This window comes from Dipteris shenzhenensis, chromosome 11 (assembly GCF_047967505.1).
Source record: "Dipteris shenzhenensis isolate YYH24624 ecotype China chromosome 11, Dip_SZ_1.0, whole genome shotgun sequence".
Lineage (NCBI taxonomy): Eukaryota > Viridiplantae > Streptophyta > Polypodiopsida > Gleicheniales > Dipteridaceae > Dipteris > Dipteris shenzhenensis.
This window is the reverse complement of record NC_141606.1, coordinates 52690224-52711671: the sequence shown is the minus strand read 5'-3', so window position 1 is coordinate 52711671 and position 21448 is coordinate 52690224. Positions and strand designations below refer to the sequence as shown.

The 21448-nt window shown below is 44.6% G+C and overlaps 1 protein-coding gene across 2 annotated transcripts in view; it reads left to right on the top strand.

Moving 5' to 3' along the window:
• The first annotated feature begins 1638 nt into the window (after positions 1-1638).
• LOC147897163 (uncharacterized) overlaps positions 1639-21448 on the top strand; it is a 53853-nt gene continuing 34043 nt past the window's right edge. Inside the window, exons 1-5 of one of the 2 annotated variants that reach the window (XM_087381477.1) lie at positions 1639-1946; positions 2096-2170; positions 3203-3289; positions 19747-19803; positions 19902-19998. In XM_087381477.1, coding sequence (XP_087237603.1) covers positions 1851-1946; positions 2096-2170; positions 3203-3289; positions 19747-19803; positions 19902-19998 — 412 coding nt within the window. In that variant the 5' untranslated portion in view covers positions 1639-1850. The remainder of the gene's footprint in view (positions 1947-2095; positions 2171-3202; positions 3290-19746; positions 19804-19901; positions 19999-21448) is intronic. The other variant, XM_087381478.1, reaches the window with a different exon arrangement.

The window sequence follows — 21448 nt, the reverse complement described above, 5'->3', positions numbered from 1 at the left end:
ATTGGATACAACACATTTGCTGCAGCAGACATGCGTCTAAGAGAGATAAAACACAACCACATGCAACCATTTGGTGGTCTTGATGTTCTCCTTTGTGGGGACTTATGCCAAGCTAGCCCTACAAAAGATTCATGGCTATTTATCGATCAATCAATACAAACATCAGTACAAACATCATTTTGGAAGAACAATGTCTACCAATACGAACTAACAACACCAATGCGACAAATGAACTATGAATTCATTAACATTCTCAATAGAATTAGAATAGGCATACAGACGGTGGCTGACTTCGCGCACATAAACGAAAAGTATCTAAGACAACCACTTCAAAAAGAAATCATTCCCCATCTATTTTACACTAATGCTGCTAAAGACATTCACAACAAAGAAGTATTCCATTTACTCAAACAAACTCCTCATATTCTACAAGCAATAGATATAAGACACAAAACATGCAACAAAACAATAACAATCCCAATGAACCCATCGAACACTTCTGGATTGCATAAAACATTGCATTTAAAGCCCAGAATGATAGTCGAAATATGCTCGAGTAATCTAGACATCTCTGATGGATTGGTCAGCGGAGCAGATGGGATCTTTCAACATTCTACCCTTATGGGAGAATTGCAATGTGTTTGGATCTTGTTCCACAATGATACAATCGATAAGAAAGCTCACTTAAATAACTCCTCTCTATATTCAAACGAAGTACAGAAGTCGTGGATACCAATACTACAAATCACAAAAGAATTTCAAGTAGGGAAAAACAACTTCAACACTGTTTCTCGAACACAATTCCCAATTTAGCCAGCTTCAGCTAGGATAATACACCGTTCCCAAGGTCTGTCCATGGACTACCTTGCATTTGATCCATCCTTAATTAAGACACATGGCCTCACATACACAGCACTATCACGAATAAGGAACCTTGATAACTTTTATCTTCTAAATCCACTCCACTCAAAACACATTAAAGTGGACAAAATCGTCATACAAGAGATGGAAAGACTTCGAACACATAGACAATGGATTCCCACACAAATGAACTTCTCAACTAATATCAGCCAACAAAATACATTGCAATCCCTCAATACACGTGCACTAAAGTCCCACTTAATTGACATAATTAAAGACATAAGTCTCCTTCAAGCATCAATACTTTGTCTCCAAGAATTGCATTGCAACAAATCATCAACAATATTTTTGACAGAATTCACGTGTCTCCAAGAAACAAATGGTGTAGGAATAGCAACATGCTACAAAAAAGAAATGCAACTACACCAAAAAATTTACAAACAAAACCAAGGGTCTGAATGCTTATTGATCATATTTCAAATGCAAACAAATAAAAAAGTAGCCATCATAAATGTCTACAACTCGCCCCTCTCCAAAACTTCTTCACTCTTTGACAATCTCCAAAAATTATTTCTACACATTGAGAAAGATACACCCATAACAATCATAGGAGATTTCAACATCCACTTCCACAAAAGAACAAAAAACCAAACAACATTAACAAATTTCATGGATCAACAAAACTTCGATCAATTGATTTTGCAACCAACTACTATTCATGGATCTACTATTGACCACATTTGGACAAATCACAAGAACAACCACATATTGTTGGTCAGACCACTCACTTGTTTAGACAAAGATTGTTTCCTAACAATCTTATGCAACTTTACAAAACCTTCTTCAAGAAATTCAAAGGAAAATTCGTGCAGGCCATTTGAATGTAATTCATCTGGTTGTTCCACCGGGACCTTTCTGAAAAGAGCAGTGTACACTCCGGTTTCTGTAACTCAACAGAGAAGGCTTGTGATTACAACAGGGGAAGATCGATGGAAGTCGAATATGAGTCTAAAGAAAACGTTAAACTAGTCCCAGCCAAAGCAGCACTTCCCATGGACGCAGCACCTTTTGTGAATGAAATTGTGGTTTGTTGCATCTCTTCGCTTGTGCACGTCTTCCATTTGCCCAATTTCTTTGAAATGAAATGGTTGAATGGAATGCCATCTTTAGCTGCTTCTGTGATCGACTTCGGAGTGTCTTTTAATGGCTTCGAACCGTGGATTTGCAAACCCAGGCGCCTGGCGATATCGTGCTGGACCTTACAAAATTAAATATTGCGACCGTACGGTTGGGTGGGGGCCTGCGTCAGGTAATCCGACATATTTTGTCAAATTTGAAGTAGCCCTCTGAATTTTGTGTGTGTATTTTCGAAGACCGGTACGGAAGAAGTAAATTTAAATGTGGACACGAAAGAGCAAGAAAGGGTCGACGAGACGACCAATAGAAGTTTTCAAACCTTAGAAAAAGAGAGAAAAGAATGGTTATGGCAAGACAACATCAATGCTCTGGGCACGTCTTCAGTGGTTGAGAGAGAGAGAGAGAGAGAGAGAGAGAGAGAGAGAGAGAGATGATATGATGTGATTGTATTAAACTTCACGTGACACCCTTCACGATCCATGGGACTGGCAATCACCATCAACTAATAGTGATCCCTTACATCCAGTGAGAGAAAATACTACAAACTTATCATGTATGGAGTACTTGTTGGGCTAGCTTGTGTGCTAGACCCATTACTTTGTTGCGATGTTCCACATTTTCCTTCAAGTTTGATGCTAGGACCAACCTATTGGTGGGATACGCCTTTATTGTTGGTCCAAAGATGTCTGCACAGATCGCATCCTTTGTGATACGTGATGAATTCATAACATAAATATATACATACGTTGGTTGAATATAACGTTCAATATAGTCTAAGCACTTAGCTAGTTTGATTGAGTAGAATATATCCTAGGAACTTGATTGCCTAGAATATTAACTAGGAACTACATAATATTCAAGGGAGATGTCATAGGGAGCTTGGTGTGCATGCTCTTAGTTTAGTTTCAGAAAATTCAGACATCGGCCTCTTTTCGTAATTACAGTTTATGTGTGCGTGCATGCGCTGTGTCATGTGCATGTGAGCTTATGTGTTTCAAATGATTTATCGTCTTGTTTGTCGTTGATGGAGTAAATGATTTTGTAAAACTTGTGGATGACAATGATAGTCATCCTCGACATGCTAGTAAGAGTTGCACTTTCAGGTTTGATAGGGATTGAGCGTACGATTACATTTATATGTATATTTTAGTTTTCTTATAAAAAATAGAAGTTTGTTTTGTTGATATGTAGTCATGGCTTGTAGGACCATGACTATGTATTGGCAACAAAGGCTGGAAGACTCAGATATACAAAGCCAAACAAGTTTTGGGTGGAAGGTTCGCAAAAACGTGTAATGCTCTTTACTGGGTTTGTCATTAATTTGCTAATCACATAATACCTTTATAAGTTGAATTATGATTTTAGAGTAAGCTTTTACTTATTTTGTGTGTGGTTTATTGTAGGATTATATAATGATTGTACAATTGCAAAAGATTTCAGTTTTAGGAGTGAAATGAAGTTTTTAGATCTTAACACTATAAAGTAGCGGTAGGCATGCTTTCATGAAGTTTGATGGCATGATTACATTTTCAGTGTCATCATCCTCCACCCCTACAGTTTTGATGTTAAGGGGTTTTTCCTGTTGCTCTTTTTGCTTTCTCTTTTTAATGTTAACTATATCATCAATAGTATTCTTTGTTTTTGGCATTTGTTGGACCTGCTGCTGTTCCGCATTTTCTGATTATATATTTTCTTTTCTATCTTTTGTTCCATGCTGTGGACTTTGGCATATCCTGTTTATTCTCCATTGCTGACACCCTTTGAGACAATCCATTCACCATATCTTAAAATTCCTTGACTTCCTGAATCAACAGGGTATTCTCATCCTGCATTTTGATCATAGCCTTATACATTTGCCTTTTTGAGGACCTGTAGTAATTAGTTAGGGGAGGCATAATTCTCAAAGGATATCTCTTGGGAGTAAACAGATTTCAGATATTGAATTGACAGTAATTTGTTGGGGCAGCACCAATTTCTCCAAGTAAAATTCTGCTTGTATTGTCTGACCTGTTTTCTCGGTCTAGAAGTGATTCAACTGTTCAACCTTGTCAATTTCTGATGCATTCAGATACATTTCTGTCTCTTGGTTATGGTGCAGACTTAGGGCCTTAGCACATGGATGGGGCTATCATGGGTTTAGGATGGGAATCTTTTTGTCATCATTACTCCCATCCTAGACCAAGTCGTCTAGGATGGATTTAGAATGGGAGTAGCCACGTTTTCTCCCATCCTGGACCATGGCCTCTAGACCCTGGCAACCAGAATGGGTTCCCCTTTTTTAGGGATAATGGATTCAAAAACATGGAAGGATGACATGTGTCTTTGTCCCCACGTGGTCCCCACCGCTTAAACAATTGAAATGATGCCATCTGTCCTCTTCCACCTAAACCCATCCCTAGTTCTTTTTTTGTTAGCACATGGTGGGATGGGAATAGGATAGAAATATGCATGGGACCACCTTTTCCCATTCCCATCCTATTTCTTTCCATGTGCTAAGCCCCTTAAGCAGCTGCAGACAGGTTCGTGATACATTCTTCTTGTCTTGGGGCTATTGGGCCACTTCAGTTTATAGAAGAATCTAGAGCAAGGATCTGGCTAGAGAGCATCCAGCCCACTCCTAGGGTCCCAATGAAAGTCTCAAGCTCATCTATAAAGAGGCCAAACAAGGTTGGTAATAATGGACAAAGTTGTTTGACTGCAATTATACTCATGACCTCCTCTGTCCACCCTGCACCTGTCCGAACCATACCTGAGACTTTGTCACAAAGTGCCATGGCTGCCCAAGTGATCTCCTGATCATTCCCCAACTCTTGCAGACGTTTGCTGAGTTAGGCTCTTGGCACTATGTGAAAAGCCTTACAAAGTAGCAATAAGGCCTTTGTCTCTATGCCTTGTCCTCCTCAACGATCCCTTAGAGTGTGAATCAATACCAGCTGTTACAGGGTACTAAGCCAAGAGGTGGTGTGCGTGTCAAAAGCCTTGGTGGGAAACCACAAAGTAGCGATAAAGCCTCTGTCTCCGTGCCTTGGCCTCCTCAATGACCCTTTTGAGTGTGAGTATGTGATCCATACCAGCTGTTATAGGGTGCTGAGCCAAGAGGGGGTGGGCATGTGCGAATGATTGTTGTGTGAGAAAATGTGTAGGGGGGCCTCATGGAAAGAGAGTGTGATCAGGGCAGCTCGATCCTCTAGGAGCGGTATGTGGTCAATGTATGTGACTAGAGTGGAGAGACATACGGAATACTCAGGTTTTAGGTTGTGATCAAAATGTATGTCATTGTAAGTAGTATGCGTGAGGTTTGTTTTGGTGTGCGGCGTAAGTCGTGGGATGGATATAATAAAAAACAGATAAGTGTTGTCCACTCTTGGAGGTGGTGGCGAGATGGAGAAGTCAGTAATAGGTGAAGTAAGGTAGGAGATCCCATGAGATACTCATCTAAGCTGGAGCCCCCCCCATGTGGAAAACAAGTGAAATCTGAGGAGGGCTAGTGGTCCAAGCCATTATAGATGATAAAATCATGTATCCTGCCCATGTCTAGTAGTGTACGCCCATAAGATGTGACTGGGGCTCATATGTCTGTGGAGACCTGAGACATCCCATTGTCGTCTAGATCAACAGCTGCTAATAAGATAGAATCATCGAGAAAATCTAGAAGCGATACCTGGCGTGTACTTGTATAGATGATAAGATCATTTATCCTGCCCATGTCTAGTAGTGTACGCCCATCATAGTTAGGGGAAACGGAAACGGGGAAACGGGGAACGGAAACGGAAACGGAAACGTTTCGGGATTTCTGGGAGGGCTGAAACGGGGAAACGCCACGTCAGCAAGGGAGGGGAGTAGATGATGATGGAGGGCTGAAGCAGGCTGCAGGAGAGAAAGGAGAGGAAATGGAGTGAATGGGGCGGAAGGAGGGCTGGAAAACCTTGAGGATGGAGAGAGTATGAGGCTGAAGGAGTGGAAGGAGCCTGGAGACCAAAATCAAAAGCAAAAAGACAAAAAATGTGATTTTGGAGACCTAGCAGCCTGTGTTGTCTGAAACGGCACGTTTCAGAACTCTGAAACGCGTTTCAGACTGGCTGGAACGTTTCAGCCAGCCGTTTCAGGGTCCTGAAACGCTTCAGACTCTGAAACGCGTTTCAGGAAACGGGGCTTCTCTGAAACGGCGTTTCAGGCCTGGCTGGGCTCTGAAACGCGTTTCAGCGTAACTGTGACGCCCATATGATGTGACGGGGGCTCATCTGTCTGTGGAGACTCGAGACATCCCAACCTTGTCTAGATCAACAATTGCTAATAAGATAGAATCATAGGGATATCTAGACGTGATACTTGGCATGTACTTGTTCTCGCGTTGAAGTCCCCTAACAAGGAGAACTTCCCCTGTGGCTTGAGAATCCATGAGAGGGCGGCATATGGTGAAGGCTCAGTCTCCTCTCATAGGTCTTGAGAAGGTGTGAGGCTAGTCCATTCAGGATGACTTGAACCATTTCTGTGAGATTCATGGTCTCTCTTGCTCCTGTGAGTTGATTGTTGTAATCCTCGATCCTAAGTACGTAGGTCAGACCAGTTTCATTGTTGTTGCAGAAATTCTGGTTGATCTGTTTTCTCAGTGTGAGGATCTTGGATGTGTTCTTAAACTCGTAAAGAGCTGCAAACATATCCCATGCTTCTTTGGATGTCTTGACTGTGTTGAGCTGTCCTAGCATGACATCTTGCATATTTTGCTTGATCAAATGATATGCATATTTGTCTTTCTTGTCCCATTTTGCCTATGCTCGGGCAATGGCATGATCTACTGCAAATGTGGACAGGTGTAGAATCCTCTGCTTGTGTTGCGGCAATGGTAGGAGTTGTTGCTGAACCGTCAGATGGTCTAGGTGTAGACCCGTCGACATACTCCCATTTGTCTTCAAGTACAAGAATGGTCTCCATTCGGTATTTCCATGTGCGGTAATTGGAATTGTCTAACCTAGCAGATGCCTCTAAATTGAGGTTGCTAGTTTTAGACATGGTACAAGAAATGTACTCAAAGTGCTATGAAAAACATTGTTTGAGTCAACTGCAAAACACTGTCTGTATTAAGGGTAATCTGAATTGCTGGTAAAGAAGAACTGCAATATATCCCCAATCTTTTAGAGGGCTTGTGGCAAATAATGCCGGGATTAGCCAAGAGGCTTTACAAAGCTTGAAATAAAGTGCACAATGCAAAAAAAGAGCCAATAGGCTTTATAATTGTGGCATGTGAGTGAAAAATGAAAAGATGCGCAATCTATTTGCTAATCAATCGGTCAATGCCTCTGAAAACTTTGAAGTTTACTCACTGAACTGATAGTGGTCGGGTTTTAAGAAATGTGATGATGTGAAATCGCGTGTGAGCGTAGGGACTGACTCCGAGTAGGAACTATTTGGGAATTTTTGGGCATGGCTTAGATTGGCTGCTTTGGAGTTCTCTCCTCTAAGGATGATCTAATCTAGTTTGGTCTAGATATGTTAAATTACACGGCGCAGCGGAATAGAAACTGAACAAAGAATAGAGAGTACATAGTAAACTAGAGAGGAACAAAATTTTTCTTCAATACTGATGTAGTACAGATGATGGCTCCGTCCACCCGTGCGCTCCCATAGTGGAGCTTAGATGGTGATCTAGACAGATACTAGGTGAAGAGCTACTAGTTGGAAGATCTCTGCTGGAAGATTTGATCTAATACAATGGACTGGGGAGGTCGCCTTTTTATAGCTACGAGGGCAGTAGTCGGATCAACGTAGTCGGTGGAGCCGACCAGTCAACCTAGTTGGTGGAACCGACTAGTCGTCCATGGAATATTCCTTGTATCGTCGCCTCGGGGGCTCCCGAACCCCCACCAGGGGGGCCGCTGGCCTCCTTAGAACTCCCCAGCTGGGGACTAGTTGGCCCCTAAACCCCAACGAGAGCAAGGGGTTCCCACACAATCAAGACAATGTGCCTCGTGCTGCTACCAGCTTACCTACCCTGCCTAGCCCATAGGCTAGACTCACATAGATCACCTTTCTACCATCAACGGTCTTGTTGATAGACCTCATCTGACATGCAAGTCAGGATCCATCCAGTGTCCCGGGCTCACACATGGCTTCTCCTCATATGGGGGCCTTACAACTTGAGCACCTTGGACCACTGGTGGTTACCAGGAGGGTGGGGCATTAAGCATATCTAACAAGATCTAGACCAACCATCAAGCAATGAAAAAGCAGCAAATAATTTATTTTTTTTGGTTCTTTTTAGGTGTTGGGTCGGATGCGACGATGTAGAGGCTTATGTGCATGGAATGATGGTGAGGCTAAAAAGTGCGCGACACTTGCATCGAAATGTGTGTGCGATGTGATGAGTGCGTAGAGCATGAAACATCGAACGTTCTTCCTTTTTGGTGCGCCCTCAAATTCTTCCTGGATTAAGAGGTACGGCTTGATCTAGGTGGAGGAGCAAAAGGGTGAAAAATGATGATGTGGCAGTTGGAGTCACATGCAGAACTGTGCATGTGGAGAGGTGTGTCAGTGGAGCACTGTGCTTAGGTGTTAACTGTGTACACATGCAGTTTGTACAGTGTGCTTGTCAAGGGGTAAGTGTGTTTGCTAAGGAACTGCCACGTGTCAATACTGAGGTGGTAGAGTGATGTGGCTTGATAATGTCGCACTTTGACTTTGATTGGCTGACGTGGCAATTGACTGGTTAACGTTGATGTGGGTGATGACGTGGAAAGCGGCTACCACGTGACAGATAAGATGACCTGGCACCAGCCTCGAATGACGTGGCAGTTTGGTGCTCTGCTGATGTGTCAGCTCTGGTGACGTGGATGTTCTGTAGACGTGCTGACGTGGCTGGATAAGATGCTTATGTGGCAGATTGGGTGTTGCTTGTTGATGTGGCAAGGAAGTGCCATGTGGTGATTCTTTCACCACCCGGTGATCTTGAGGATAAGTTGAGCAGATGCTACGGAATCTATAGGATTCTGTCGTTTTTCGTTAGGGTGCGGCCGTGTCCGTTGAGCTCATTGGTTGCTTGGGCAACGTTTTGTGAGCTTTTGAGATGGTAGACCAGAAAGCGATCGTTGGAAGCTCTTGGCTGGAGTCGGTCGTCAATTATGTTGTCTTTTTGGTCGCCTTTTGCCGTGGATGTGTTGCAAGAGCTCGTAGAAGTCGTTGGCGGTTGCAGCTTCGCCATTGTCCTTGGAGCTCCGAGTTCGTTGTCGGTGAAGGGCTCGTACGCATGCGTGTTGGACCTTCATCACGTGAGGTTGATGAAGAAGGGCACATTGCTGTAGCTCTGTGGATAGTCGGCCGTGGATGGTCAGCGGTCGCTATAGATGGTCTTGGTTGTAGGCTTGTGCTACTATCAGTAGTGCTATAGAAGGCCGGAGCTAGGGAGCCGCTTTGGGTTGATGAAGCGGTGCTTGCAAGTCGTTTGGTGGCATCTGGTTGTGAGCAGCTTGGGTTGATGGCTGGCTGAGCCTTAGTCGCGGGTGGCTAGCTGGTGACGTTTGGGCGTGCGTCTACTGGAGGCGCAACTGTGGCGTAGTAGGAGCTGCAAGGCTAGTAGAGGTAGTTCTTGGTCGTTGAAAGGGCCGCTGCATAGCTATGTCGTTGGAGATATAGAGGTCACCTTAGCTAGTTGTAGAATGCCTAGGTCACAGGTCGGAGCTGTAGATCCGGCGGTGCGCTTGGTGAAGCTCCATTGCCTGTGCTGTTGCTTGGCTTTAGAGCTTGTAGTTAGGTCGTTTGGGCAGCCGCCTTGCCTTGGGAGATTTGCTTGTAGTTTTCCTTGTAGGCTGAGTCATTGTAGAATAGGTCACCTTAGTTGTAGGTCACTGCTTGTGAAGCTTGATGCAGCTTGTAGATGGTCGGCTTATAGATAGTCCTTTCTCTCAAGACTCTCAAGGAGAATAGCCTCTCTCTGGGAAAGTCTCACTAACACTCAAGAAGAGTGAATGGAATTGAATAGCTATCACTCACAATGAATGGAAATTTTGCTATCAAAGGAAATCTTTCATCAATGGAATGAAAGGACACTCAATCTCGATGTTTCAATCAATCTCTTACAAGAAGGACCAGGATGCCTCAACGGAAGGCAAGGGAGCTTTGATACCATGAACAAATATGGAGAGAGGAGAGGAGAAGAGTGGAGATGAGGAGAGAGGGCACAGCTAGAGAGCACACCACAAATGACTAACTGTACACTAGATTTAGTTGAAAATAAAGAATATATACAAACCCCTTTAGGGTTAGGGTTAGGGTTTCCAACCCTTTTGGGTTAATGCTATGCACATATCGAACATATGATGTTGAGATGAATCCTCAACATCAGCCACGGCATGAGCTTCTATTGCAGCTTGTTGTGCATATATGTCAAGATGATAAAGCCCTCTATCAAGTGTTTTAGTAAGTACAATATAGTTGTGGTACCGATTATCATAAACGGCACAACGATAACCATAAAAAAGAACTCTGAAGCGATGTGTGGAGATGGCTGAGATAGAAATGAGATCTTTTTGATACCTGGAACATATAAAACTTCCACTAGTGTAATGGTATCACCTGACACTATGGTGACAATCACTTGACAAATCCCTTTCACGGGATATGCTGCATTATTTGCACGAGTGATAGTGCCCCCCTTTGGAACGCCACTTAGAGATGTCATGACCTGGTTTCCTGCAATAATTGCAGCCTTTCTTCTTCTACCCATCAGCAGGAGAAGAAGAGGATGAGGTACCAGATGTAGGTTTGGGCTTGCTATCATTTCCCCCACCTTTTCCTTTGCCCCTATGATCAGTAGCAAAGGCTTGATCTGCATGAGTAGAAGTAGCCCTGTTTTGACGACTCTACTTCTCCTGCAAGAGTAAGGAAACAAGCTGATCAAAAGAATAGTGGCTGGGGTTGTAGCAAATCCTGATATGAGTCAGGGAGTCCATCGAATGTGGTGGACACAACTTGTGAGTCTGGTACAATCTCATCTACATTGATGAGCTGCTCTGTAAAGTCCTCGACTTGTGTCAAATAGGCATCCATGCTGCCCCCTTTATTCATCTTAACATTGCCAAGCTGCCTGCGCAAATAAGCAATTTTGGCCTCATTGCGTATCTGATAAAGACTGGCCAAAGTGTCCGATGCAGCCTTGGCTGTTTTGCAAGACCGAATGTGAGATATAACAACTCTCTTGCAATTCATGTGTGTGTGCATCTCTTCTAATCCCAATGAATCTATTCTTGTGTTGGAGGGTTGACGGCAAGCATTGAGGAAGTAGTGCTAGATGAACCAAAATTGGTAGAAGTGGCTGCGGTGGCAGCAGTTGCATGTGATGAAGAGACAGGTCTAGTCTCTGATCCAGATACAATTCCCCAAAAGTTCTTGGACACCAACAAGTGGCGCACCAAGTACGACCACATGGGATAATTGGTGCTATCAAGCTTGTCCTTAGCGGCAAGCATGCCAAAAGATTCATGTTTTGCCATTGCCGTGCAAAAGTTACAGCCTCAAGGCTACAACGCAAAGAGCTGGCTGCCCAAGTATTTGACTGCTGGCTGCAAATGTCAGACCAAAAATGACAGCAATGTCTGCAAATGTCAATGCCAAGATGGCTGCTCAAACACTGAGCAAAATGCACAAGCTGTCCCCAAAAGTGACCTGCAAGTAAATGCCTATCCAATCAAAGGATCCCCCCCCTGCAAATAGCTGTCTTGCAAATGACCAGCCCAAATCAAAGGGGAAATGCAAATTCAACCCAAATTTGGCTGTTTCAAGCAAACACCACTACAAATATCAGCAAATCTGACAAAAGCCCCAAATTTGGAGAGGGCAATTATGCCAAAAAGATGGCAAATGTTGAAAAGCCTCAAATTTTGCTGAAATTTTGCAAATGTGATGAACTCTCTTGCCAATGTTAATCTCCTGCATAGAATGTGTGCAATAAATGTGTACCTGGCCTCAAAAATTCCCAAAATCTGCCAATTCAGACTGCTAAAAATAGCAAATGTCTGAAATTCTCACTCACACTGAGTGGAAAAGTACCTGCAAATCTGACAAAACCTTGTCCTTTCAATTTCTGAAGGGCTAATTGCAAAAAAAGAGGGCAAATTGAGGAAAAGCCGCAGAAATTGTCTGCAAAATTGGCAATCTCACTGTCAACATACACAAAATGCCTATATTTCTCGAGGAAAATTGCACCTGAATTGCGTGTTGCAAGCTACAAAGATGTAGCAGATTGTACGGATGGCAGGAGCAAGTTGTACGTACAACTGGTACCTGTTGTACAGTCGATGGTACGAAACTTGTATGAGGCTGATTTCTTTCCATAAATGCAGTTGTACATACGGTTGTACAGTAGATACGTATAGACGTGTACGGACATCCGTATGGAAGCACCAGTGACACTTGTACGGGCAACTGTATGGGAATGTGCGGCAGCTGTATGGCAAAATGTATGGTAGATGTACGAAAGAGCAGGTACATACACATGTACAGTGAGGCTACAGATGTATGTCAGGCTGTATGGTGCTAACGCAGCCCACACAGAATTGCACGGACTGGCTGACGCAAGTCCATGCATGTGTTGACGCGATGCTATACAACACTGTCCACCCAAGTACGGATGTTGACCGTATGATTGACGCAGAACCTCCATGCTGCAATCGTACAGCTGGTTCCCAAAATCAGCTCCTTGTTGGCAGTGTAGCAAATGGAGGTGGAGCAGCAAGCGTGCAGATTGCGGGGAGCAGCCCAGAGCAAGAACCTGCTCTGATACCTCTGTTGGGTGCATAGGAAGCAATGGAATGGCAGTGGAGTGCAAAGGAGCAAACAACAAGCTGAAGGAACAGGAAGTACTTATAGATGGATAATGAGAAAGTACAAAGGGGTGGCCTATATGGCCTGAAGTGAACCATATGGTTGACCAATGAAGTCAACCTAAGGCTTGACTGATTTCTAAGACTAGCCTACAAGGCCATACTAGGGCTAAGTGCTAACATGTGCATACCATGAGTCTGCTTGGCCCTCTGCTAGTTGTCTAGATAACTCTAGGGCCAGCCTCGCTAGTCTCCAGTGAGGTAAGTCCTAAACTCTGTGGATGAATGTCATTGTCTGAAACCCAATGACTCTTCCTGGGAGAAGTAGAGAACTGGCATAATAGCCCAACTGCATAACAAATATCAGGTCGAGTATTGGTAAGGTAAAGCAAACTTCCTACCAATCGTCGATACAAGGGAGTATCAACCGGCTGAGATATGTCGTGAACACTTAGCTTGAGCCCGACCTCCATGGGAGTTAATGCTGTTCTGCAATCCTCCATCTGAAATCTCTTCAGAATTTCTCTGCAATATTTCTCCTGTGAAATGAAGATCCTGTCTTTGGCCTGCTTTACTTCAATCCCAAGGAAGTAATGTAATAACCCAAGGTCAGTCATCTCAAACTCAGACATGGACATGAGTAGCTCCTTGACCTGTGAAATCTTCTTGACATGATCACCTGTCAAGATAAGATCATCAACATAGAGGATGAGTACCAGTCGCAATCCCTTCTCAATGAACAAGTAAAGGTTTGCCTCAGAAGGACTCCGACTGAGCCCTATCTTTTGAAAGAATATATCAATCCTTTGGTACCAAGCTCTGGGGGCCTGTTTCAGCCCGTATAACGCCTTCTTCAACCTGCAGACCTTTAATGGGGACCCTGGATCTTGAAAGCCCGGTGGCTGCTCCACGTATACCTCCTCCTCTAGGGTTCCATTAAGGAATGCGGACTTCACATCCATTTGAAAAATAGGCCACTGGAATTGGGCAGCAAGAGCAATCATTGTCCGGATAGTAACCATGCGGGCAGTGGGAGCAAAAGTTTCATCAAAATCCATGCCTTCAGTTTGAGCAAAACCTTTCACCACTAACCTTGCTTTATACTTATCCAAGCTGCCGTCGGTATAAGTTTGTATACCCACTTAGTGCCGATGACTTTCCGTCGCAGGGGCCTGGCCACTAAGTCCCATGTATTGTTCTTCAGGATAGCATCCATCTCTGCCTTCATGGCAGCCTGCCATTCTGGATTGTCCTTCGCCTTCTCGAAGGTCCTCGGCTCATCAAGCTGAGTCACCAAAGCAAAATTAACGGATGGGGTCTTTTGAAGACGTTGAGAGCGACGCAATCCGGAACTGCTACTCTCAGGTAATGCGGTGACCCGAGACTCTTCCAATGTCCGTAGGTACCATTGGGGCAACTTTTTCTGCTTCTCTGTGGGAGGAGGAACGGGAACTTGTTCTGGAACATCCTACTCTTCCTGAGTATCTTGTGGAACATCAGCTTCTGATTTTGCCACCTCTTGGATGGTCAACCTGGGACGGGGTGGGTTTGGGGGTTGAACAATCTCCTCCTCCTCAATCTGAGGCTCCTCCTGGGGTTCAGGTTCCTTTTCCGCGAAGACAACATCCCGACTGATAAGTATTTGCTTCTTTACTGGGTCGAAGAGGCGGTAGGCCTTGGATTCTTCACTATACCCAACAAAGATACATTGTCTGCTCCGGGAATCAAGCTTGGTCCTGTCTTCCTTGTGCACATGCACCCATGCGTTAGAACAAAAAATGCGAAGATGAGTGATAGAGGGCTTCTTACCATAAAATGCCTCATATGGAGTCTTGTCCTTGACGGCCTTCATCTTGGTCCGGTTGAGAATGTGTACGGCTGTATTGATAGCTTCACTCCAATAGGCTTTAGAAAGATTCCTTCCTCGGAGCATAGCAAGCCCAGTCTTTGTGGTGGTTCTATGCTTCCTCTCGGCTACCCCGTTTTGCTAAGAAGTATGTGCCGTGGTGAGTTGTCGCTTAATCCCATGCTTGCGACAAAATGTGTTGAACTCACTTGAGGTGAATTCTCCCCTCCTATTTGTGCGGAATGTCTTGACATCCTCCCCTGTCTCCTTTTCAACTCTGGCCTTCCAGTTTTTGAATTTCTCGAAAGCTTGAGACTTTTTAGCCAAACAATATACCCAGGTCATTCTACTGAAATTATCCACAAAGAGAAGTGAGTACCTGGATCTTGCCCACGATGCTGTAGACATTGGACCACAAATGTCGGCGTGAACCAACTCAAGTGGTTTGCTGGCTCGAAACGAGGCTTCTTGTGGGAACTTATCCTTGTGCTGCTTGCCTTCTAGACAAGCCCTACAGACATCATCCTTGCCTGTAATTGGTGGAAGTCCATCCACCATCTTCGACTTTGACATTTCAGCCAAGATTCCATAGCTGACATGACCGAAGCGCTCATGCCAAAGTTTGGATTTTCCGTTGTCTTCATGAACCAACATTGCACTGAGACGGTACAGTCCATTCTCTTCAACGCCTTGAGCCACCATCTGCCCATTTCCTTTGGATGTCACGGTGACCTTGCCATCTTGAAAGAGAACTACCATGTTGTTTTTGTCCATCTGACTTACAGACAGTAAATTCTTGCAAAGGTCGGGTACATAAAGTACTCCAGAGATATCCTTCTCCTCACCCGCCGTTGTAATGAAAGGAATGCTACCGATGCCCTTCACAGGACATGTCCAGCTATCCCCGACAGAAACTTTGGAATCCGGGTGTGTACTTTCCATGGTTTTGAACCAAGTCCTTCTGTTGGACATGTGCTTGGAAGCACTGCTGTCAACATACCAACCCTCTTTACCTTCACTGACTGCATATGCTGAACAATGTTCACTGAGTAAAAATAACTGTCCAGTCGTCACATTGGCAGAATCATTCTTAGGCTCTTCTTTGTTCTTGGCTTCTCTCTTCCGCTTTTGATCCGCCTTCTTCTTTCGGCATTCTTTGGCGGAGTGGCCAAGCTTTTCACAGTAAAAGCACTTCATTTTCTTCTTACGTTCAGCGTCCTCTGACTTCTTGGAATCCTTTGGCTTGCCTTTTCTAGGCTTGTCTTTGGCCACTAATGCCTTCTCGTCGGTTTGCGTAAAGAGTTTCTCTCGAGCCTCCTCCTGAAGCAGGAGTGGACCAAGCTCCTCAAAGGTGATTGGCTTAGTCCGTTGACCCGCAGTGACCGTAGTCACAAAACTTTTGAAACTCCGTGGCAACTTGTGGAGTGTGAGCAATGCTAATTGACTCGTGTCCACCTTTTGACCAACCGCTGCGAGCTGGTCCCGCACAACTTTCATCTTTGTCAGATGATCATGCACACTATCACCCTCATTCATATCAAGATTATAAAGCTGATGCTGAAGTGTAATGATACGAGCTGTATTATCGGTTTCACACAGCTCCTTCAGTATGGCCCACGCCTCTGAAGACGTCTCTGCCAACTGGATATGAGGAATCACAGCATCTGCTGTCGTGCCTATAAGCATTGCTAAGGCTTGAGCATCCCTCTCCTCCCATGCACAGAGTTCATCCGCATCTGCTTCAGCTAAAACTTCTCCTCTTTTGTCCACAAGGTCCTTCGGCTTTTCTTCGGTCCCATTCACAATCTTCCACAACCTCCGTGCCAACAGATGGCTTCGGATCTTGACTTCATCCGCATCTGCTTCAGCTAAAACTTCTCCTCTTTTGTCCACAAGGTCCTCCAGCTTTTCTTCAGTCCCATTCACAATCTTCCACAACCTCCGTGCCAACAGATGGCTTCGGATCTTGACTTTCCAGATTGGAAAGTTCGTTCCATCGAGCTTTCCAGCTTCACCGAAATTGGGGATAAATGAAGAAGGAAGATGACTGGAGAAGGAGGAAGGACGAGCAATGGATGTAGAGGCTTCTGAACGCTGATCCATCTCGGTGAATAGCAAAACTGAATAACTGAAACAGAAATAAATGTACCGACCTTCTGTACTAGCCTGAGCTGAAAACAGAGTTTCCTTACTGCCAAGGAACTCCTTCCTTCAGAGAGTGCTTTGATGAGGAAGAGTCCAGAGCCTATGGCTCTGATACCATGTTAGAAAATAGGAGGGAATGAATCACTCAAACCTCCAGCCAAGATCTCTCCCGCTCTTCTTGACACTCTACTCAGATAACTGATCACAGATGCAATAAACACTCACTTAGAGATAACTTAAACAGAGAGAGAGAATATATTCATCCACCAGATGGTGGGCAGAAAACTGGCTCCAGGGGAGCAATACAAAACTCAGCCAAGTGCTGAGGAGAACTGATGGGACTCTCTCTGTCAGACTAGACCAGCTCTGAGTGCACAGCACAGCCTATGACTGAGGCTTTCTGTCCTGCACTGGATGCTGGATTGAAGGAAAGAGTGGGCCTTTTATAGGCACTGCCCAGGCCTTCTGGACTGGCCGACCAGCAGGGTCGGTCCCCTGACTGGTGGCCGACCAGAATGTTCTGGAAATCCGACCAGGGTCGGCCCTGGTCGGTGGCCCTGGTTGGGCCGACTGGCCCTGCCACAGGCCCCTATAAAAGGGTGCCCTGTGCAGCCAGTCCATGGGACTGTTGATGCTTCCAGGGAGGCACAGGCCCCCCCTAATTCTCTGCTGTTTGCAGACAGCAACCAGCCTGTGTGCTGGTTGCCTATGATGTCTGCCTGGGTCTCTCTTTCCCATCCCTCCTACCTCTCACTGCCCCTTGTCCCCTCAAAACGGGGGCTCACAGGTGGGCACAGTGAGTCTCTAACACCATGTGCGGGTCTTATGAGTGTAGACCTAAGTCACGTGACCTAGTGCACGAAGAGTGTGGCACATATCTGGTGTGAGTAGTCAATGACTTTGTTCATATCCCTATATTCATGGTTGAGAAAAGGAAGTAGTATCTCCCTCGGTCTCATAATACCTAGGGCATCACATCAAGACATGCTTCTCAAATCTCTACCTTGTGTCACAAAGAATGCAGAGCCTCACATCTTTGTAAGGTCATGTGGCTACAATCTCAAGACCTGCCTCGATTTGGAAACTATGAGATGAGGTCTTGAGAGTTGGCAATGATGATCTGTACTGCATGGGAGAGATGGATTTATAATTGTCTTGATGTCTAAATGAAGCCGCCCTTGCTTGAGTGGAGGAAACACTCCTTGTAGTCGTCGTGGTCCCATGGGGCTGTGCGGGAGATGTCCATGGCCTATGGATGTATACCTGCCATAGATCATCTAGGATGATGATCTCCTCAGTCTCCTGCTGTGTCAACTGCAGGAAAGGGGCATCCAATTAGTACTGATATGGTGATAAATGGGCAATAAACATGTCTTGTAATCAGAACCATCTGGAGACTCATGCATACCAGCATTGCTTATCTCCCTTCGTAGCAAGCTGCACAGACGATGAGAGGACCATCCATGGTAGTCTTTGAAGACTTGCATCTGTCTAGCCGAAATGTCTGACCCATTCCAAATAAGTGATAATTTGGAATGAGGCATCTGTGTAGAAGGGTTGCGTTGCAAACTTTGCCAAAATGATATCAGGTCCAATATACAATCTCCCTAGTCCACTCGTCCTCTTTGAGGCCTGTTGTCCAAAACACTGCTGCAAATAAGGCTTCTTGTCGGACGAGAGAATCAAAGAGAAGTGATTTCATAATTAGGGGCCGGTAGTGTGCTGAAAATACACTCTTTCCTTGTTTGTGGCCGAGGGAGATCAAAGATGTTGGCATGCTCAGACACGCAGGTGGCTTGCGAGTCTTGGGCTCACATGGACAGATAGCTGCCTTTTAAATATAGTCTTGAGGCTCCCTTTGTTCCACACACTTATTGTCATTTGGGAGGACTTGGTTAGCACCTAGCAATCTTCCCGTGAAGCTTAAACTTCTACAGAGAGCATTGCCTACAGATCTCTGAGGAGTGCCCAGCTACTCTTGGCTCCACCTTCCCCATGCCTTGAGGGTCTCGATTTCATGTTTCTTCTCACCAATTATGCATTGAGACTAAACGGGCTAAGGGCATCCTTGAGAGGGCCGACCTGCAGGAGGTGGAGTCAAAGGAGTACGTACTTTGAGATCTGAGGCCACTACCACTGTTGAGATGGATTTGCACCTGTTTCCAGCCTCTTGGTCCATTCAGATTAGAGATAGATTGCGACTTTCCTTGATGAGCTGTCCGACACAAAGACCAATTGCTTAGGATATAGAGACGAGACTGTGGGCCATCGAATGGCCGATCATAATAGTTTGGTAGTTACTTCCCTCCCTTTTGAATGGGTATGATGGGATCCCCTTGTGAATGAGTATGAAGGTTTTTGTGGTGCAGGGGGTCGAAAGCCGGCTAGGATTAGAGCAAGTATAGCCCACGGTGGGCTACCAGTCTTGCTTGGAGGCCCTCTTGATCCTTGTCTTTACCATTCTGGAGCTTCTTAAATCCTCCTCTAATTGTGCCATGGTGAAGAGCGTGGAGGTGGTAGGACGAGGGATGTTCTCTAGGGTGGGGCATGGGTTGGTTTAGAGACGTCATAAAGCATGGCTAGGTAAGCTCTCGAAAGACTAGGGTCCCTGATGGGACATGGTGACATTCTTTCTAGAATCTTCATCCAATTTTTTTTGGAATTTCTGCTGTAAAGACACTTAAGAGATCTTGTACATGGTGGGCTAGAAAGTGTTGTTTTTGTGGTCCCATCAGATTGTTGATACTCCTTCTTTGTACTTGTTTTAATATGAATTGATGTATCCTTGCATCAACTTGAATTTAATTTCTTAAAAGTTAAGCTGAAGTGGCATTTCAAATTGGTTGTACTCGTTGGCAAACATATTGGAACTTTTAATATTCTTATAGGTATATGGATATTGTGATTTAAAGCATGGTTTTCTAATTTGCATATTTGTTAGTGCAGTATATACCCAATGTGGACGATGTGGTCATTGGCCTTGTCGTGGATAGACGTTCTGAGGTAAAAGTTCATATAAGGTTGACTAATAAATTTCTTGTTCTACGTATCATAGGTCTAAGTAGGAATGCACACCTTAACCTGAATATTCATCTCTACAGAGTTTCACTATTGATGTTGGAGCCCCTACATACGCATCTCTTTCTATTTTTTCTTTTGAGGGTGCAACTAGACGGAATATACCAAACCTTCAGGCAGGTATTTATCATGAACATTCAATTCGTTATTCTTAGATTGTCCTTTATGAAGAATTTGGCTTTAATATCATGCATTTGAATGTCCTAGTTTTGCTCAACCCTTTATATTGATAATCTTCAAGGTATTTTGTGGCTTTTCATTGGTGGTTTGTTTCCAAACCCTCTGCGAAGATACATCAGCTTGCGAGTCGTACTTGAAAGGACATTGTTCTTAAGGATGCAATGGCTTTCTGTAGGGAGGCCATAACGGGGCCAGTGGATGGGGCATTTGTTATGGGAGACATGATCCAGTCTCACCTCGCTTAGCTATGGACTAAAACTATTGCAATACCCGTTAGATCCTTTAAGAAAGTACTCATTGAGATGCACAAGAAGTTATCTCTTGCTTCCCCTGAGTTGTGAGACGTAGCTTCCATCCTCTTTGTCTTTTTGTTGAAGCACTTGAGTATGCTACTTCAAGAAGAAGAAGCTTGAGGGGTAGTACTTGCCATTGTTGCAAGGAATTGACCAGAAGATGATCTCCCACAGATTGTGGAGCTGTTCTTCAGTGCAGAAGTCCAACAGTGCTTGCTCCAAATAGCTGCATCGGTGCAGCATATTCACCGAATGTTTACGTGGGGTATGGTAGCCTGAGTGATAGAAGGATGGCACGCTTTCTCCTTAAGATGGTATCCCCACCTACCTAGTGAGAGGGGGAGACAATGATGAGCAAAGAGATTTATGATGCTGCTCCACCCTTGAGACGCTACCCAGAGTTCTGTCCACAGAACACTATCTAGGAGACAGTCATGGCCTCAAACAAATGTGTAGCATGATGCAGCCTTGCGATGGGAGGACCTAGTGCCACTCTTGCCAAGATTCTATTGGACATCATTGATGCCTTGCATGTGATTTGAGAGCAACGTGCAGAGGTTTCTAGGAAGACTCTTGAGTGTTTTTGCAAGGCATGGCCTGCAAGTGTTTTTCATACTTTCACGGATCGAGGAAGTGGATAGGTGTTGTATATTGGTGGTTGATTGTAGGAGGTTATAATGTAGGAGAGAGCCTAGAAAGCATATTTAAGGTTGGACATGCTCACTAGCTAGGTTTGGGCACCTAGACTATATGGGTGTAGAATTAGTTAGCTATTCATAAAACAAGAGCATCAAGGAGGTTTTATCTTTGTAAAAATATCTCAGCCAAGTGGGAATCAGAGGTTTGTCGATGGCGGAGGACTGTGTTGGAATAGTAGGGCGAATGCCCCACCTATGAGCCCCCATTGAGGACAAAGGGGCTTGAAGCCTTGCATAGGCGGGGGTGTAGAAGAGGTGTCATGTGGGGCATGGACACATATGATTGGTTTGTGGGCTGTCATATGGGCAGCAACCTGGGGGCGGGAGATCCTTTTTAGGATTATTTTATGGGCTATGCAAGCCAGCCTGTACATCTGTTTATGTTCTTTCAGATCTGAA